The sequence below is a fragment of the Myotis brandtii genome, unplaced genomic scaffold, assembly GCF_000412655.1.
Source record: "Myotis brandtii unplaced genomic scaffold, ASM41265v1 scaffold601, whole genome shotgun sequence".
NCBI lineage: Eukaryota > Metazoa > Chordata > Mammalia > Chiroptera > Vespertilionidae > Myotis > Myotis brandtii.
The window spans coordinates 1344408-1363935 of record NW_005370276.1 but is presented as its reverse complement, the minus strand read 5'-3'; the positions used below and the strand labels follow the sequence as shown (position 1 = coordinate 1363935).

Here is a 19528-nt window from a genome sequence, read left to right as displayed (position 1 = left end):
GGGGGCTCAGGGGACTCAGAGGGCTGATGAGCTCGGCCCTGGGAACAGAAGGTGCACAGTTAGCAGCTGAAACCTACAGGATAGAAAGATGGGGAGAAGGAGGGAGGATGTAGGGACCCAGAGACTCTGGGCATGGCAGGGGAACATATGGAAGGGAGATGAACCAGGCAAGAAAGAGGGTCACCTTCAATCTCACACGCAGAAAAGCACCTCAAAATGACAGGCAGATGCGCAGGGACAGGCAGACCCAGAAATCAACAGCTGCTGAGAGAGACTCTTATTCACAGACACACAGGTACTCCAGGTATAGGCAGAGGAATGGAGAGAAAGCCAGCCTTCAGAGGCAGGTGGACGCGCACAGAAACAGACACAACACAGACATGCCCACTGACAACCAACTCTTGGCCACCCCCAGACCCACCGTACTTGCAAGACTGACGCTCAAGCGCCTTTTTGGACCCCGCCACTGAGAAAGGCACACCTAGACACCTCCTACAGGCGCACGCAACACATTGGCTACACCCTGTGCCACGGAAACTGACATACCACAGCCGCCCACAGACACCCAGAGACCGCAGGCTGCTGCTTCACCAGAGACAATGGTCACACACAGATAATCACACCGACACCTGGTACTGCAAAGGCCGGCAGTAAATTGAGCTCCTACTGTGTGTCAGGTACTGAGGATATAGTCAGACAGACACGCCACAACCGGACACAATCTCACAGCCTCACTCTCCACATGACGGTCTCCTCAGATCTCTCAGCAGCATCCACCCGCCCCCCACCCTTGGCCCATCTCCTTAGGTTGACCCGTCCTCCCCCAGCCCCTTCCCCCCTGAAGTCCCCTTACTCTTGAGGACTCGGTAGCTGGCTTCTGCTACGTCGCCAGTGCAGATACCAAAAGGCTCCCAGGCCGGCCAGCACAATGACCAGGATGCCAGATGTCAGCCCCACAACCAGGCCTGCTACATCCACTCGTCCACGCCCTGTGGAGGAAGGGGGGAGGGGAGAGGGAGCCACTGCCCCAGGGGCTGCCACCCACCCCAACGTCCAAATGCCTTTCTCCTGAGGGAGGAACACTGGCCAAGAAGCAAGGCAGAGCTGGGGCTACTTCCTGGCTGTGTGATCTGAGGCAACTCACCTCACTCATTTCTCTGAGCCTCCATTTCCTGCTCTGTAAAATGGGACCATAATCCCTCTCTGACAGGTTGCACAAATTCAATGAGATTAAATGCACAGAAGACCTATGATCACTTCTCCTAAGCAATCCATCTGCTAAGACTGCAGGTGACACACTACAGGTAAGGTAGGGAGGTCAGGTGGCCAACTCTCAAGCCCCCCCCCCCCACTGAACACTGCCAGATTTAACAAATAATAATATAGGACACCCCACAAAACTTTACATACACAACAAATAATTTTTAAATACAGATATATCCCATATATTATTAAATGGGGACATACTTATTCTAAAACAAAATGATCCATGTGTATTTGAAATTTAACTCAGGAAGAGGGCGGGGGTAATTCCTATATTTTATCTGGCATGCAGCCCCTTTCAACAACCAGGCAACTGAGGGGCAAGGTCTCAACTCTGGAGGAACTGCAGAACCCACAGGAAGGCTTTGGAGTTTACCAGAAGGCTAGAAAAAAATCATTTATCGCCCTGGCTGGTTTGGCTCAGTGGATAGAGCGTCGGCCTGCGGACTGAAGGGTCCCGGGTTCGATTCCGGTCAAGGGCACATGCCCGGGTTGCGGGCTGGATCCCCAGTGTGGGGCGTGCAGGAGGCAGCCGACCGATGATTCTCTCTTATCATTGATGTTGCTATCTCTCTCTCCCTCTCCCTTCCTCTCTGAAATTAATTTAAATAATAAAACATTTTCATTTATCAATGGAGGAACTTAGGGACCTTCCTCCAATAACAAATGGCTGGGTGTCTAGAACTCACGTGTCCCCTTTCCTAAGGTGCAGCCCCTTTAGCAATCCAAGGCTTGTGTCAAGGGGGGGGGGGGGGTGTGCTTCGAGGACTCCAGCTTCATGAGGTCTTGCTGCTGGGGAGTCCAACTTTAGCACTGGGGCGGGGGGGTGAGGGGTTCCTCAAACAGCAACCCAGGCTTTTGGCTTCTTAACAACAAGCTGCTCTGAGAAGGCAGGCCCCCTCTGACATGTTTCAGGTGGATTCAAGCAGTAACCAGGCATCCATAGGCCTGTAGCAACGCCGTTACCTCCCCTAGCAACCCGTCTCCAATGTGAGGACTCCTGGCCAGACCTAGGGCCTGTTGCTATGGTACATCCACCCCTAGCAACCAGGCCAAAAGGGGGTGGGGCATCTGGTGCCTGGAAGGGGGTCCTCTGGTGGGCAGGAGGCCTAGGGTCCTGAGCTTGGCTAGGTGTGGTTGCTAGGGAGAAGGCCTCCTTAGCAACCAGGCCGAGGCCGGGATGGGCTGTGGGGAGGAGAAGCCAGCCAGGTAGTGAGTGCGGTGGCCAGCGGGCTTCCGTGGTCCGGCCAGGCCAGGCCTGGTTGCTAAGGAGCAGCCCCTCCCCCCTTAGCAGCAAGGCTGCAGCCATGCCGGGGCCTCTCAACTCAGAGGAGGGTTGGAGGGTGGGCGGACTGGTCCGGTGAGGATGCACCGGTTTCCATGGTCTGGCCTGACCAGGCTGTGTTGCTAGGGAACAACCCCCCTAGCAACCAAGCTGCAGAAGGGCTGGGGCTCTCTCAGGTGGGCCGGCGCCTCTGAGCCTGAGGCCTGATGGGCCCCAGGCTCCAACTCCTCCCTCCACCCTCACTTCCCGCTTCCTGGGAACATGGGACCTCTTGCAATGAGGTGTGGTGGGTTCCTCAGGCCCCGGCTCTAGTCTCAAAAGAGAGGACACTTTGCCCGGCTGGTGTGGCTCAGTGGTTGAGCGATGACCCATGCAACCAAGAGGTCGCCCGTTCGATTCCTGGTCAGATCCCCGTGCAGGAGGCAGCCAATTGATGTCTCTCTCTCTCTCTCTCTCAAAATCAAAGTTAAAAAATATTAATTAAAAAAGAGAGAGAGGACGCTTTTAACAACCACCTCCAGGGACCCAGGGATCGCAGAATTTGGGCTGGGAGTGTTGGTTCAGCCTCCATGGGAAGGGACTGCCTTAGGTGCACAGACCCAGAGGGCGTGGCCTCCCACTCACCTGCCTTGCCATTGTGGATATACGTCTCCCAAAAGCGCTTCTGGAAGGGGTGGGAGTAGAGAAGGTGGAAAGACAAGCGGTCAAAGGGCAGATTCCACACACCCAACCAGCCACCCAGATTTCTGAGACCAGAGGGTAGAGGGAGTTGAGGGCCAGGATCCCCCAGGGCCTGGGGCCCCCCAGGCTCTCACCGTCCGGGTATTATCCTCAAAGTACTCCCGGGCCTCTTCCCAGGAACACTTCTCCTCATAACACTCCCGCTCCAGGTTCCCTGGCGTGAACAGCTCCAGGTCCCAGTGATTGGCTCGACGAATTCGTCTGTGGCTGCCCAGGTAGCTCTGGGCCTCGGGGGAGTCCAAGAAGACTTCTGGGCCCAAAGAACACGAGGGACAGAAAAATGGAGGACTAGAGACATGGAGGAAGCTGAACTTAAGGGGAAGGAGGGGGTAGAGGCAAGGGTTCCAGGATCGGGGAAGGTGGATATCAGAGTCTTCCCCCAAACACTCACCTTGGTCTTGCTCCTCGCTGGGTGAGGTGTCCAGACAGGTGGTCAACCCCAGGTACAGCAGCAGCAGAGAGGGGTGGCCCCTGCCCCTCATATTTTGTGGACCACCTGGAACGAGGTGTGGTATAGATGACAAAGGCCTCCGCCCCGAAGGAAAGAGGCACGGTCTCCCTGCCTGGACTCCGTGGCCCGAGAATTATAATCATAATAGCAGATACTGCCCTCGCCTGTATTCTGGGCCAGACACTGTTCAAGGTAGTTTGCCTATATAACAGTTTAATTTTCACAATGGTGCTATTATTATCCCCATGTTATAGATGAGGAAACTGAGCCACAGAGAGGTCACAACTTGCCCAAGGTATACGGTTTGCAAGATTCCAGCAAAGGCAGCGGGCCTCCGGAGACGTGAGCCGGGAGCTTGTCTTTCCCCCCTCTTGTTTGCCGTCCCCCTCACAGTTTTGACACACAGTAAGTGCTCATAACCATGCCCATTGGCGATCAGGATCCCTTCCTTCCTGTTATTTCCACATGTATCCCTCTGTCTCTATGCCCATTGCCACATCCAGCGACAGAGATCAAAGATTACAGGAGAGGCAAGAACCAGGGACCTCAATTCTTGACTCCAGGGGGAGGTGGGGGAAGAGGCCCTAGACTCCTGGGCTTGGGGGCCCTAAATTTCTGGGACCCAGAGGGTCAGGGAGCCAGGATGCCAAGGTCCCCAAGCCAGGCTCTGCCTCCAGGGGTATTCACTTACCTGCCCAGACTTGTGAGCACTGTCCCCTCCTCCTTAATCGGGGCCTCCTAAGCCAGCTGTGGCCAGCAGTGTAGAGGGGCAGGAGAGAGGGGCGGGAAGAAAAAGGAGGGGTTCCCGGCTCCCGGTTCTCTGTAATCCTCCCTGATGATCGCGGCTTCTGGCAGAGGGGCGGGGTTTGCGACTACCTGCCCTGGGCGGGACTCAGGTAAGGGACAAAATATTTAAAGGGACCTTATGATGAAGGGCCTAAGGTCCAGGACCCTACAGGAAGGCTAGGGTCTAAGACACCCTGGGGGCACATAGGGAACTGGATAGGCGCCTCCTCCGCTCCTCCCGCTTCCCCAGCGGGAGTGCGCCCAGCCAAGTTAGGGAAACAAACGTCTAGGTCTCCAGATATCAGATATCTACGTATCTAGAAGCTGGCAGGAACGGTATGCCTTGACCCCTAGGGGTGGGTGGGTTTGCCGTAATTACATTCCTGTTTCCTGGGGCGATTTGAACGGCTCTGACTTGCGATTTCCCTATTGCTCCATTTTTAAATGGGGACAGAGAAGTTGTCCCCTATTAATTGTCTCTTTCCTTACAACAAGAAAAGTGGATGCTATATTTAAGGAAGTGGGTTCCCAATGCCTGGGGGAAGTGCTTAGTCCTTAAACTCGGGCTTGGAGAGACGCAAAGCTTTGGGTTACAAGCAAGGAAATCGCCTGGCCCGGGAGATGCCTAGCAGATGCAACTAAGCGCACCCCATAATCAAGCCAGCTTCCCTAAACGGAACCTTCGATCTGTCTCTCACGTTTCCGGTGGGAGGAAGAGACGAAGGGAGGACTTACCGAGCCAGACGAGGTACCTCCGCGACTAGGGGCAGCTTTATATCCGGTTTCCTTCGCCGCGCGGAAGTGGGTGGAGCTAAGAGGGAAAACAAGCGCTCTTTTCCGGGGTAGGGGCACGGTTGAAGCATCCACGAAGGAGCTAGGAGTCGTTTGTGAGGTGAGTTCCAGGAGGTGGAGGGATAGTGCTGCGGCCTCCTTCCCGCGGGCTGGAGTCCTAGGGTCCCGAGGAAGACCGGGACAGAATTTCGATAATACAGTCGTCTCTCAGTGTCTAAGTTTCTCCTAATTTAGAGCAGTCTCCCACTGCATTCTGAGTTTTTCTTTGTGTAACTGATTCATTGAAGAAACTGGGTCCGTTATTCTGTTGATAATTCCGCCATCTGAATTTTGTCTTTTTGCTCCTTTGTAACCTCGTTTCACTTATTCCGTTATGCCACGCGTCAGCAGGCCAAACTCAAATCCTGCTGGCCTCTTTAAAAAACAAACAAACAACAAAAAACAGCCCTGACCTGTTTGGCACAGTGGATAGAGCCTCGGTCTGCGGACTGAAGGGTCCCAGGTTCGATTCCGGCCAAGGGCATGTACCTTGGTTGCCGGCACATCCCCAGTCGGTGGGGTGTAGGAGGCAGCTGATCGATGTTTCTCTCATCGATGTTTCTAACTCTATCTCTCTCCTTTCCTCTCTGTAAAAAAAAAAAAAAAAAAATCAATAATATATATATATTTTTAAAAAAGCTTTATTGGCATACACTAATAATTCACCTAACATATAGTGCACTCATTTAAAGTGTACAAGTCAGTGCTTTTTGGTATATTCGCAGTGTTGTGCAACCGTCACCCTGATCAGTTTTAGGACATTTTCATCATTAGCGGTCACTCCCCATTTTACACCCCTTCCCCAGCACCAGGCAACCACAAATCTACTTCTCTCTGTATGGATGGACCTAATCTGGACGTTGCACGTTTCTGTCCGGCTCCTTTCACTTAGCGCAATGTTCCCAAGGTTCCTCCGTTTTGTAGCCTGTATCAGCTCTTCTTTCTGGCTGAGTAATATTCCTTTGTATGAGCTATACCATATTTTGTTTATCCGTTTACCAACCGATGGCCATTTGGGTTGTTTCCACCTTGGGGCTATTATGAAAAATGCTGCTATGAACCTTTGTGTACAGGGGTTTGATGTGGACATGTTTTCGTTTCCACTGGGGATGGAATTGCTGAAGCAAATGTAACTCTGTGTCTAAACTTTTGAGGAACTGCCGGAGTTTTCCGAGGTGGCTGCTCCATTTTACGTCCCCATGCTCTGTGTGTGAGGGTTCCAGTTTCTCCACACTTGTTATTATCTGACTTTTTTTTTTTTTTTAAAGTATTTTTATTGATTTCAGAGAGGAAGGGAGAGGAAGAGAGAGGTAGAAACAACAATGATGAGAGAGAATCATTGATTGGCTGCCTCCTGCACGCCCCCTACTGGGGATTGAGCCCACATCCTGGGTATGTGCCCTTGACTGGAATTGAACCCCGGGACCCTTCAGTCCACAGGCTGATGCTCTATCCACTGAGCCAAACCAGCTAGGACTATTATCTGACTTTTTATTTTAGTCATTCTAAGTCAATCTGAATTGGTATTTTATTGTGGTTCCGGTTGCGTTTTCTCAGAGATTAATGATGTGCAGCATTTTTTTCATGTGCTTCTTGGCCATTTGTATGTCTTCTTTAGAGGAAAGTCTATTCCAGTCCTTTGCTTATGTTTGATTTGGGTTGTCTTTTTATTATTGAGTTGTCATTTTTAATGTACTTTATATACAATTGTCTTTTACTAGAGTGATGCTTTGCAACCACCACCTGTTTTTTATGCAGCCTAAGAATGGTTTTAACATTTTAAATAATTAGAAAAAAAATCAAAAGAAGACTCATATTTTGAGACCTGTGAGAATTAGGCAGTGTGCATAAATAAAGTTTTATCGGAACACAGCCGTGCCCCATCATGCACATAGTGTCCACGGCTGCTTTTGCCATACAAAGGCCAGAGTCAAACAGTTGTGGCAGGGGCCACATGGCCCACAGAGTTGAAAAATCTTTCCTATCGGGCTCTTTTTTCTTTTTTCAGTTCTCACCTGAGGACATGCTTAGAGAGAGAAACATCGATCGATTGCCTTCCACACGTACCCCGACTGGGGATCGAACCTGTGATGCAGGTTTGTGCCCTGACCGGAAATCAAACCGGCAACCTCTCTGTGCACAGGGTGACGCTCAACCAGCTGAGCACTGTGGCTGGGCCGGGCCCTATCTGGCTCTTTGTGGTTAACAATCCTCTGACTTCCTAGAATCAGGAGGTTAAATTCTAAGGGCTTGATTAAAATTTAGGTTCTGCCATTTTTGATACAAGTACTTAGAGTTGGTAGCTTCATGTTGCGTAATGCCTCGTTGTCCCACTTTGGGGACGGTGAGGTTGTTGGGGGGCTCCAGGTGGTGTTTATGTTTGTCCCCTCCCCCCAAGTTCCTGTGTTGAAGTCCAGCCCCCGGCATAATTATTTGGAGATAGGGAAGTAGGTAAAGTTATATAAGGTCGTTAAGAGTGGGGTCCTGCCCTGACCAGTTTGGCTCAGTGGCTAGAGCGTCGGCCTGCGGACTGAAGGGCCCCAGGTTCGATTCCGGTCAAGGGCATGTACCTTGGTTGCGGGCACATCCCCAGTAGTGGGTGTGCAGGAGGCAGCTGATCGATGTTTCTCTCTCATGGATGTTTCTAACTCTCTATCCCTCTCCCTTCCTCTCAGTAAAAAATCAATAAAATATATTTTTTTTAAAAAGAGTAGGGTACTGTCCTGGCCGGGTGGCTCAGTTGGTTGGAGCAGCCTCCTGTGCACCAAAAGTTTTGGGGTTTGATTCCCTGCGAGGGCACATACCTAGGTTGTGGGTTCCACCCCCAGTTGGGGCACATACGAGTGGCAATCTCTCCTAGAGAGATTGATGTTTTTCTCTCTCTCCTTTCCTTTCTCTAGAAATCAATAAGAATCTATCCTTAGGTGAGGATTTTTTTAAAAAAGGTGGGGTCCTGACCCATGGGGTTGGTTCCTTATAAGGGGAGGAGATGCGAGAACAGGGAGAAAATAAACAAGTGCTGTCGAGGCACCCAGTCTCTGGTATTTTGTCTTGGCAGCCCTCGCCCACTAACACAGATAGGAACAGCGCAAGCCTCATTGTAAAGCTCCAGTTCCCTCCTTTCCACGAGCAAGTAGTAGCGCCCCGAGAATATCCAGTTCCCATCCGGTTTTCCGTCAACAATCATGGCCTGAATCAACTATGTCATCAGAGGTTGCAAAACAAGGGTTTTCCAGTTCTCTCATTCTGCCTACATTTTTTATCCGAGTGGTTTGGTTTTGGTCTTTTGTTTGTTTGTTTTAAATATATTTTTATTGATTTCAGAGAGGAGGGGAGAGGGAGAGAGAGATAGAAACATCAGTGATGAGAGAGAATCACTGATCAGCTGCCTCCAGCACGCCCCCTACTGGGGATCGAGCCCGCACCCCAGGAACGGGCCCTTGGCCAGAATCGACCCTGGGCCCCTTCAGTCCGCAGGCCGATGCTCTGTCCACTGAGCCAAGCCGGCTCGGGCTGGTTTTGGCCTTGAGCCACGTCCAAGAAGCTGTTGAAGGGCGTGACTTGTTCACAGTTCCATTCTGAAAAGCTCACTGGCTGGTCTGTGAAGGAACAGAGCGAGGAAGAAATCAGTTCATCCTCCTGGGCAGCAGTTATCTTTTTTTTTTTAACATATAGGTTTTTATTGATTTCAGAGAGGAAGGGAGAGGGGCGGGGGGAGAGAGAGAGAAACACCAATGATGAGAGAGAATCATTGATCGGCTGCCTCCTGCACGCCCCACACTGGGGATCGAGCCAGCAACTCGGGCATGTGCCCTTGACCAGAATGGAACCTGGGACCCTTCAGTCCGCAGGCCGACGCTCTATCCACTGAGCCAAACCAACCAGGGCTGGGAAACTTTTTTTTTTTTTTTTAATTTATTTTTTTAAATATATTTCATTGATTTTTTACAGAGAGGAAGGGAGAGAGATAGAGAGTTAGAAACATCGATGAGAGAGAAACATCGATCAGCTGCCTCCTGCACATCTCCTACTGGGGATGTGCCCGCAACCCAGGTACATGCCCTTGACCGGAATCGAACCCGGGACCCTTCAGTCCGCAGGCCGACGCTCCATCCACTGAGCCAAACCAGCCAGGGCTGGGAAACTTTTAAGTATGTTTGGAACAACTGGGGTAGTGAATGTATGCTTGCACCGATACATTTTATGAAACCTGTTTAAGAACAAGCATCTGCAATGCAAATGTAGTGTCTGACTGGAGGTATGTTGAATGAATGAAGTATATTCTGGATTTTGAAGACAAAAACAGCAATTCTCAGGCTGTGACCTCCCTGGGAGGGCCGACAGCTGTCACGTGGTTAGGAGTGCAGCTCCAGAGCTTGGCTGCCTGGGTTCGAATCCCGCCTCTGCACCTCCCAGCTGGGGGGCTGATTCTGTGAACTTGTTCGCTCCCTGTAAAGTGACAATGATGAGAAAGAATAGCTGGTGTGCCCTGGCCGGTTTGGCTCAGTGGTTGGAGCATCGGCCCGAGGACCGAAGGGCCGCAGGTTCGATTCCCAGTCAAGGGCACGTGCCTCGGTTGCGGGTTCAATCCTGTGTGAGAGGCAGCTGATCTCTCTCTCTCTCTCTCTCTCTCTCTCTCTCTCTGTCTCTCCCTTCATCCCTCCCTTCCACTCTCTAAAAAAAAATCAATGCAAAAAATAACCTCTGGTGAGGATTAAAAAAAAAAAAAAGAATAGCTGGTGTTACTTTGATGTGCCTCCGAGATACTAGCGGCAGCAGATGGCACTCGTCCCGTTTTCTATTTAGAAATTGGCCGCACAGAGGAGACAGTGTCACCCGGTGGCTGAAAGCTCGGCTTCCTGAGTTTCAAAACCCTGGCACTGCCACCTGCCAACCCTGCGACCCTTGGCCAGCGGTTCTCAAACTTTTTGGTCTCAGGATCTTACAAATCACTGAGGACTCCCACGAGCCTTCGTTGGCGTGAGTTCTGTCTGTGAAGACGTGCCCTCGCCAGGCCCTGGCCGGGCGGCTCAGTGGGTTAGAGCGTCATTCCAGTCCACCAATGTTGCGGGTCCGATCCAAGAATCAGTAAGTGGAACAACAAGCCCATGTTTCTCTCACTCTCTCTAAAATCAATTAATTAAAAACTCACTTAAAAATAAATAAAAAGAGCCCTGGCTGGGTGGCTCAGTTGGTTGGAGCATCATCCCATACGCCAAAAGGTTGAGGGTTCCATTCTTGCTCAGGGCACATGCCTAGGTTGCAGGTTCGATCCCCGGCTGGGGCATTGGATGAGAGGCAACCGATCGATGTTTCTCTCTCTCTCTCCCCCCCCCCTTCTTCTCTCTCTAAAAATCAATAAAAACGTATCCCCGGGTGAGGATTAAAAAAAAAAAAGACTGTGCCCTATGAGAAATTAAAACAGACATAAATTTTTTATTATATAATTAACATAACACTCATCCATTTACTAGTAAAGTGTACCATGCAGTGGTTTTTAATACAGTCACTATTTTGTGCCACCATCACCGCTTTCTGACTCCAGAATGTTTTCATCACCCCCAAAATAAACCCCACACCCGTTAGCACCCACTCCCCGTTCCTAACCTGCTCCAGCCACCGGGCTCCTCCTGTCTCGACGGGTTTTCCTCCTCTGGACATTTCTTACAGAAGGAATACCTGTTTTTTGTGCCTGGTTTCTTTCATTCCCATCATAAGGTAACGGACGTTTTGAAAGCCCAGGGGTGCACGGCACACGTTCAGTTGGCCTTCACAGGTCACACCACACTCGCTGCGCCATAGAGGACAGGGGCGGGCTCCTGTGAGGGTCTTGGGGGGTCTGTGGACCCCCTGAAGGTGCCTTAGGGGCCTGTGAGAGCCAGTGTCCTAAGCAAATGGCTTCGCTTCTTTTCTTTTTTTAAAATTTATTTTTATTGATTTCAGAGAGAAAGGGAGAGGGAGAGAGAAACATCAATGATGAGAGAGAATCATCATTCGGCAGCCTCCTGCACGCCCCCCACTGGGGATCAAGCCCGCAACCCACGCTTGTGCCCTGCCCGGAATCGAACCCGGGACCCTTCAGTCCGCAGGCCAACGCTCTATCCACTGAGCCACACCAGCCAGGGCTTCACTGCTAAGCCTCAGTTTGCTCCTGTGCACAGTGGGGCTGGTGATGGGACCCGCCTGGGGGAGGCTGAGGTTGGACGATGGGTGAGACGGGGCTCAGGGTTGGCACGTGGTCAGGGATCCAGCAGCGTTACTCTGATTATTCCCATGACTTCCTGGCAAGGTAAACAAACGAACAAACAAACAGAAAACCTCTCTCTAGCTGTTCCTCTCTCTCTTGAAGGAAACATGTCCCGGCCCGTGAAGCCAAAGACGTAGAAATACCCTGTCCTTGGCCATGAGACAAGCAGCCCAGCGCCAAATGCCGCAGAGGGTCAAGGCAGTTGACAGCTAAGAATAGACGGGGCATGTGTCCACGAGGAGGTCAAGCTGACCTTCATGAGTGGTAGTCGGGGGCTGGGCGGAAGCCGGGGGCCGGGGCGGAGGAGCGGGGGGCAGGTGAGCCAGGGAGGCAGCAGGTGCTGGGCACTTGCTCAAAAGCTTGGGGGCGGGAGGAAGTTGGAGGGGAGGCGCTGTGGGTCCGCGTGGGGGTTTCACCAAGGTCAGCTTCTGCAGGCGGCACAGTGGCCATGGTGGGGGGATCGCGGGGCTCTGCTTCGCTCTTGGGGGGCGGCTACCCGGGCGAGTACGTTTGTTAAAACGCGTGAATGCATCCTGAAGGCCTGTGCCTGTACAGTATTCTGTAGAAACAGACCCCCCCAAAAAAGTGGCTTCTGGAAGGCACCAGTAGGGGGCGAGCGAGATCCATGGTTCAGAGAGAGGGTTGTGTCTCAAGGTTTGAAAGTGAAAAGCAAGTTTCTGAAACTAACCAGAAGAGGGAAATAGAGATAAAGTTGCTTTTTACATGTGGGGAGCCCTTGGTTATGTCGGCCCTCCCCCCGCATCCTTCTCGAAACCAGAGCATAGAATATTCCTGTGTGTTCCAAGCTCTGCGCATGGCCTCACAGCAGCCCAGCCCCTCAGCTAGACCCCCTGGAGGTCCCCAAAGGAAACTGAGATTCGAAAAAGGGTCAGCCGCCTAACGTCACACTGAGTGGGGGGCCAGCCGGGGACTTGGCCCAGGACGGTCACATTGCTTAGTCCTCCTCACACTGCTCCCCGTAACCGCCTTGTTCCATTGACTTATTCTTGCTTATCCCCTGGTCAGTCCCTCCCCTACACGGGCAACCCTGTCATATGTGCATTGCTGCTGTTTGTAGGAGTTCTTTAAAATGTATCGTTTGGGCGCCTGTAGATTGTTAGTGATCTCCTGTAATTTTTGTTTTGTTTTGTTAATCCTCATTTTTTTTAGAGAGAGAGAGTGGGAGGGGGAGAGACACAGAAAAACATCAGTGTGAGAGAGAGACATCGATTGGCTGCCTCCCACACGCGCCCCGACCAGGGCCAGGGATCAAGCCTGCAACCGAGGTACGTGCCCTTGACAGGAATCGAACCTGGGACCCTTTATTCCGTGGTCCGACGCTCTATCCACTGAGCCAGACTGGCTAGGGCTGATCTTGTTCTTCTTTTTTTTTTTTTTAATATATTTTATTGATTTTTTACAGAGAGGAAGGGAGAGAGACAGAGAGTTAGAAACATCGATGAGAGAGAAACACCGATCAGCTGCCCCCTGCACATCCCCCACTGGGGATGCGCCCGCAACCAAGGTACATGCCCTTGACTGGAATCGAACCTGGGACCCTTCAGTCTGCAGGCCGACGCTCCATCCACTGAGCCAAACCGGTTTCGGCAGGGCTGATCTTCTTTAACTTCTTACTTTCACCCAACATTATGGGTTTTTTTGTTTATTTGTTTTGTTTCTTAAATTCTCACTCAAGGAGTGAGGATAGTTTTTCCATTGATTTTTTAGAGTGGAAGGGAGCGGGGAAGGGGGGAGAGGAGAGGAACTGGATGAAATTACCACGTGTGGCACACACTGTGTCCAAGATCCCTAAGGCTGGCCCTTGTCGGACCTCCTGGGTAGAGGCTGCAGGACCAACCGTTCCTCCTTTTGTTGTTGTGGTTAATCCTCACCCAAGGATATTTTTTCCATTGATGTTTTAGAGAGTGGAAGAGGGGCTGGAGTAGGGGAGAGAGAGGGAGAAGGGAGAGAAACATCGATGGGAGAGACACACATCGTTGGCTGCCTCTCACTCGAGTCCCGAGCAGGGCCAGGGATGGAACCTGCAACCGAGGCACGTGCCCTTGACCAGGAATCCAACCTGCGACCCTTCAGTCCACGGGCAACGCTCTAACCACTGAGCTAAACCGGCCAGGGCCGCATTGTGTTTTTATGATCTACCCATGATGCTTTGCACACACCTAGTCAGTTGCATCTTCGGGCTGGTCTCCGTGATGGGCAGTTACTGCCCATCCTCCCTGGGAGGGGGGACGTTCCGTTGCCCTTGACTCCCCTTCACTGTGAGGGACGCTGCTGTGGCCTTGCTCCCTTGCTGGTCTCTCTGAGACTGGCTTTGGGGCACATACGCCCCCGTGCAGACGAGCCTACGCTCACTTTGCTGAAGGGCCGACAGCCCGTTCCAGGAAAGGCTGACCCCGTCCCCTCTTCCCGCAGCGTCACCCGCGGGTTCCCGCGGCCCCATCCCCACCGCCTGGCCTTCTCCACCTTCCCGAGCTGTGCCCGCCGCCCGGCCACGTGTCACATGGTGCCTCACTCGTTCCCACCTGACGGGACTCCGAGCAGCTCTGCCCTTGTTGGTCTTTGAGCGGCTTCTGTCAGCTGCGTCTTCGCGTCCTTTGCTCGTTTTCCTCTTGCGTCGCTGGTTTCTTCATGTCGATCTGCCAGTTCCACTCCGCCGCTTGCTTTGAAAACTCGGAATTTACTGCAATGGATACATTGGGGATCGACTTGAGGGTAAAGCAGATTCCCCCTCTGCTTACATGAGGCTTCACCCACGAGAAAGGCTAAGTGAACCCAGAAACTTGCCCTCAGTTGACATGAGCGTAGGCCGACCAAGCACACGCACACACGCGCCCCGAACGTCAGCCGGGCGCCGCAGGGCCCCAGTGTGCAGTGCCGGAAGCCGGTCCATCCTTGCTGCTTGACACAGTCGCTGCAGGGAAGAAACATCTGCACAGCATATGTTTCAAGGGACCTGGCGTATATGGCGTACTGTTCTTAATATGTTTGCTCCCCTTCTTAGCACTATGTGTTTTAACCAAGGTCACCTCTCCGAGAAAGGTTGTTTCCCCCGGTGGGGATTTTTCCCTGGAGTTAGGGATTAACAGGACTAAGGAAGGGAATAAATCAGTAAAACCCCTTAACTAAGTGCCAGGCGGGGAGTTAATCACTTTAACTACGAGCCATCACACTTAAGCTACATAATCTTTACTTAGGATAATCTCCTTCAGTTACTTCCTTGTAGCTGAACAGAACAATAGAGTAGTGACCTTGGAATGGAGATAACAAACGCCCTAACCTTTGGAATAGAATGGATAGGATTAAAATCAAATGGTATAAAGACAGATGTAACAGGAGAATAAGAACAGAACCTGGCTAGAGATCCTGGCTAGGCTGCTGATCAACTGAATGCTGTCTCCTTGTCATTTCTTCTTCATGGACTCTGTCCACACCTTTGGGAACCCCTGGACCTGCTGGGGTTGGACCCCAACAGTGCAGGGCCTCACCCACCCACAGCTGGTGCTAGAGCTTTCCCTCAGCCCTGGCTGGGGTGGTTCATTCGATTGAGTGTCATCCCATGAACTGAAAGGTCAGGGTTGTGGGCTCGATCCCCAGTAGGGAGGGTGCAGGAGGCAGCCCATTGATGTTTCTCTCTCCCTCTCCCTTTAAAATCAATAAAAATGTATTTAAAAATAAATAGAACTTTCCATCCGATTTCAGGTAACTCCTCCCACACCTCCTAAGGCGCACCCCTGCCAGCAGGACACCCACTTCTGTGAGCAAACTCCGGGTCTTTTTCAAGGTAAAGCGACGTCTCTCTTTTGGAACGTGCAGGAGTTCCTTAAGCATTTAACGTGTGGGAAACTGTCCGCCCCTGCCCCACCGCCAGCTCAGCCCCGAGGGCTGTGAAGGCCCGTCCTCCCAGTCCCTGTGCGGCTCCCTCTGGCCCCCACGGCTCCCTCTGGCCCCCACGGCCCTCCAGCTGCCCCTCCTTCCCTCCCCAGGATGACGCGGCACGGCAAGAACTGCACGGCGGGGGCCGTCTACACCTACCACGAGAAGAAGAAGGACACAGGTACTGGGTGGGAGGGGACAGATGCGTCTCGAAGCTACCATCTCGCTTGGCACTGACTGCGCTTTCTGCGCGTGTCTCTCTGCCCTTGGTGGTCATGGCCACATAAGTGACAGCCCACCACCCAGCAGCCCTGTTCCCCTCCCCCACCCCACGTGATGGGCACCGCCTTAGGTCGCTCTGTAGGTGAACACGGCTGATCCTCCCGTGGAAGGGTCACTGTTGCCATAGCAATATTCCCGAAGAAGAAACGGAGGCCCCGGGCGGTCAGGCTCCACAGCTCGGTCAGAGCCAGAGGGCTTCCGGAGCCTGTCGCCTACCCGCTGGGTTAACACCTTCCTGTGGGCAGTGCGGTCCTTGCCCCCAACACACAGACACACACAGCCCACTCTTTTTTTTTTTTTTTTTAATCCTCACCCGAGGATATTTTTCCACTGATTTTTAGGGAGAGTAGAAGGGAGAGGGAAAGACAGAGAGAAACATCAATGTGAGAAAAACCCATCGATGGGTTGCCTCCTACACGAGCCCCGACCAGGGCCCAGGCCGGGGAGGAGCCTGCAACTGAGGTACGTGCCCTTGACCGGAATCGAACCCGGGACCCTTCGGTCCACAGACAGACGCTCTATCCTCGGAGCCAAGCCGACTAGGGCCACAGCCCACTCTTGACTGCCTGTTTCTCTAAGTCTCCTCACCTCTGAGTTCTCAGTGCCTCTCAGTTTGAAGAGAGGCATGTCTCCTCTCTCTCCATCCCTTTTCTCTTTTTTAACTTTTTAAATATATTTTTATTGATTTCAGAGAGAAAAGGAGAGTGAGAGAGAGAGAGAAACATCAGTGATGAGACAGAATCACTGATCGGCTGCCTCCTGCAGGCACCACACTGGGGATCGAGCCCACAACCCGGGCACGTGCCCTGACTGGGAATAGAACCGTGACCTCCTGGTTCATAGGTCGACACTCAACCACTGAGCCACACTGGCTGGGCTCTCCATCCCCTTTCTTTTTTTTTTTAATATATATTTTATTGATTTTTTACAGAGAGGAAGGGAGAGGGATAGAGAGTTAGAAACATCGATGAGAGAGAAACATCAATCAGCTGCCTCCTGCACACCTCCCAGTGGGGATGTGCCCGCAACCAAGGTACATGCCCTTGACTGGAATCGAACCTGGGACCTTTCAGTCCGCAGGCCGACGCTCTATCCACTGAGCCAAACCAGTCACGGCGATCCCCTTTCTTGTCTGTCCCCAGCGGCCTCGGGCTATGGGACCCAGAACATTCGACTGAGCCGGGATGCCGTCAAGGACTTCGACTGCTGCTGCCTCTCTCTGCAGCCCTGCCATGACCCCGTCGTCACGTGAGCTGGGCACAGGGGTGGCGAGGGCAGGGGAACACGGGAGGGGTCTGTTGGAGTGGGTCTAGCCCAGCCGTGGGCAAACTACGGCCCGCGGGCCCGTTTGAAATGAATAAAACTAAAAAAAAAAAAGACCGTACCCTTTTATGTAATGATGTTTACTTTGAATTTATATTAGTTCACACAAACACTCCATCCATGCTTTTGTTCCGGCCCTCCGGTCCAGTTTAAGAACCCACTGTGGCCCTCGAGTCAAAAAGTTTGCCCACCCCTGGTCTAGCCACTACCTCTCAGGTTCAGGGTCCTCGTCTGAGAGGTGGCATGATCCTGCAGGTGTCATGGTGGGGCGTGGAAAGAATATGTTTGTAACAGAGGGGCGGGCCCATCACAACAGCTGGCCTGTGGAGCACGTCCCGTCACCTGCCTCCGATGACCCAGCAAAGGCTCCCACGAGGTCATAAGTGTCGGCCCTTGGCCCAGTGCCCGGATGTGGGCTTGGTCCCAGGTCTGTTACAGAGACGGTGATGGGAGTGGACGGTGGCCCCGGGTCCCTGCAGCCACCTTCAGTTCCCTGAGCCCCTAGAAGGCCTCACAGAACTCAGTGCCAGTTGATTAGAGGGAAAGGATACAGATTAAAATCAACAGAGGGAACGCCCTAGCCCAGTGGTCGGCAAACTCATTAGTCCACAGAGCCAAATATCAACAGCACAACGATTGAAATTTCTTTTGAGAGCCAAATTTTTTAAACTTAAACTATATAGGTAGGTACATTGTTATTAGCTTAACTAGGGTGCTCCTAAGCTGGCCTTTGCTAAAAACGTCCTCAATCTGATTGAGGTACGTTCGCTGAGGTCGACCCCTTCCAACTCTCCCATCCACACTCGTCTTGGATACTTGTTTCGTCTATCTCCTTTCGTTCATCCTCTCTGTATGTCCAAACCATCTCAACATACCTTTCTCAATCCTCGCCACTACATCTTCTTTCACTCCACAACGTTCCCTGTACGTGCGCGCCCACACGTGGTATTTTGTGGAAGAGCCACACACAAGGGGCCAAAGAGCCGCATGTGGCTCGTGAGCCGCGGTTTGCCGACCACTGCCCTAGCCGGTTTGGCTCAGTGGATAGAGCGTCAGCCTGTGGACTGAAGGGTCTCGGGGTTGATTCCCAGTCAGGGCACATGCCCGGGTTGTGGGCTCGATCCCTGGTGTGGGGCATGCAGGAGGCAGCTGATCAATGATTCTCTCCCATCATTGATGTTTCTATCTCTCTCTCCCTCTTCCTTCCTCTCTGAAATAAATAAAATATTTCTATTTAAAAAAAGTAAAATCAGCAGAGGGAAAAGGCACAAGGAGACCAGCACTTAATTCTTCCAGCACCGCCCACCAGGGACGCCCACCTGAGAGCCCGGTGTCCAGGGTCCTTATTGGAGGTTGGTCACGCGGACATGACCATCCCCTCCAGAGGTCCAGTTGATACTGGTGAACAAAGGCACCCTTCCAGGAGGGCTTAGGGGGCCCCTCCCCGGGCCGGCCCCTTGGAAGGTGCAGGGTGTGGGCAGCCCAGCCTGCTGAGTAACCCTTCCCGCAGGAGGTTCTCCCTGCGCATCAGAGCGTGTGACTGAGCCAGGAGGGTCAGGACAGTGTGGTCACCTCAGGGAGCTGAGCTGAGCGCTGAGCCGCTGCCCAGGGCAGGGAGCCGTGTGCCCATGTTCTCTCCTCCGTCCTCTGCAGCCCGGACGGCTACCTGTATGAGCGCGAGGCAATCCTGGAGTACATTTTGCACCAGAAGAAGGAGATCGCCCGGCAGCTGAAGGTGAGTGGGGGAGGAGGGGGCACGGGGTGTGTTGGGGGTTTCGATGTGAGCTCACCAGCAGGGCCTTGCTCACTTGTCCCCGCTGCCCGCAGGCCTACGAGAAGCAGCGGGGCGCCCGGCTGGAGGAGAGGAAGGAGCTGCAGCGGGCACACGCAGGACCAGGTGCGGGGCTTCCTGGAGAAGGAGGCGGCCATCGTGAGCCGGCCCCTCAACCCCTTCACGCCCAAGGCTGCCTCGGGAACCGGCCCAGGTGAGGGGGGGCAGGCTTGCGGTGGGTGGGGGTCCCCAGGGCCGGGTACCTAACCGAGGCACCGCATTGGAACCCCTCTGCCTCCTGTAGATGATGCCCAAGCGGGTCCCAGCGCCGCCGGCCCCGCGGGCAAGGACAAGGACAAGGACAAAATGCTGCCCAGCTTCTGGATCCCGTCGCTGACCCCCGAGGCCAAAGCCACCAAGCTGGAGAAGCCGGTGAGCACCCCCTGCCGGCAGGCACCCCTGCGCCCACTTTGCCAGCGTCTCCAGGGCACCCTCCCCGGGACCCTCCTCCTCCCGCACCTGGCCCAGCCCCGCCTCTCTCCTCCTCCAGTCGCGCACGGTGACCTGCCCCATGTCCGGGAAGCCTCTGCGCATGTCCGACCTGACGCCGGTGCGGTTCACGCCTCTGGACAGCTCCGTGGACCGCGTGGGGCT

At 53.1% G+C, this 19528-nt stretch overlaps 2 protein-coding genes across 2 annotated transcripts in view; one reads left to right on the top strand and one right to left on the bottom strand.

Annotated features, from left to right (window-relative positions):
- Positions 1-3771, bottom strand: part of PRR12 (proline rich 12) — a 36960-nt gene extending 33189 nt beyond the window's left edge. The window contains 4 exon segments of the mRNA XM_014550435.1: positions 854-989; positions 3173-3212; positions 3364-3539; positions 3681-3771. Coding sequence (XP_014405921.1) covers positions 854-989; positions 3173-3212; positions 3364-3539; positions 3681-3771 — 443 coding nt within the window.
- A 1559-nt stretch (positions 3772-5330) lies between these two features.
- The window catches only part of NOSIP (nitric oxide synthase interacting protein), a 15053-nt gene continuing 855 nt past the window's right edge, over positions 5331-19528 (top strand). The window contains 9 exon segments of the mRNA XM_005879529.2: positions 5331-5418; positions 15325-15406; positions 15609-15679; positions 16923-17028; positions 18757-18838; positions 18931-18986; positions 18988-19088; positions 19179-19306; positions 19425-19528. The exon segment at positions 19425-19528 is cut by the window's right edge and continues 2 nt beyond it. Coding sequence (XP_005879591.1) covers positions 15610-15679; positions 16923-17028; positions 18757-18838; positions 18931-18986; positions 18988-19088; positions 19179-19306; positions 19425-19528 — 647 coding nt within the window. The 5' untranslated portion in view covers positions 5331-5418; positions 15325-15406; position 15609.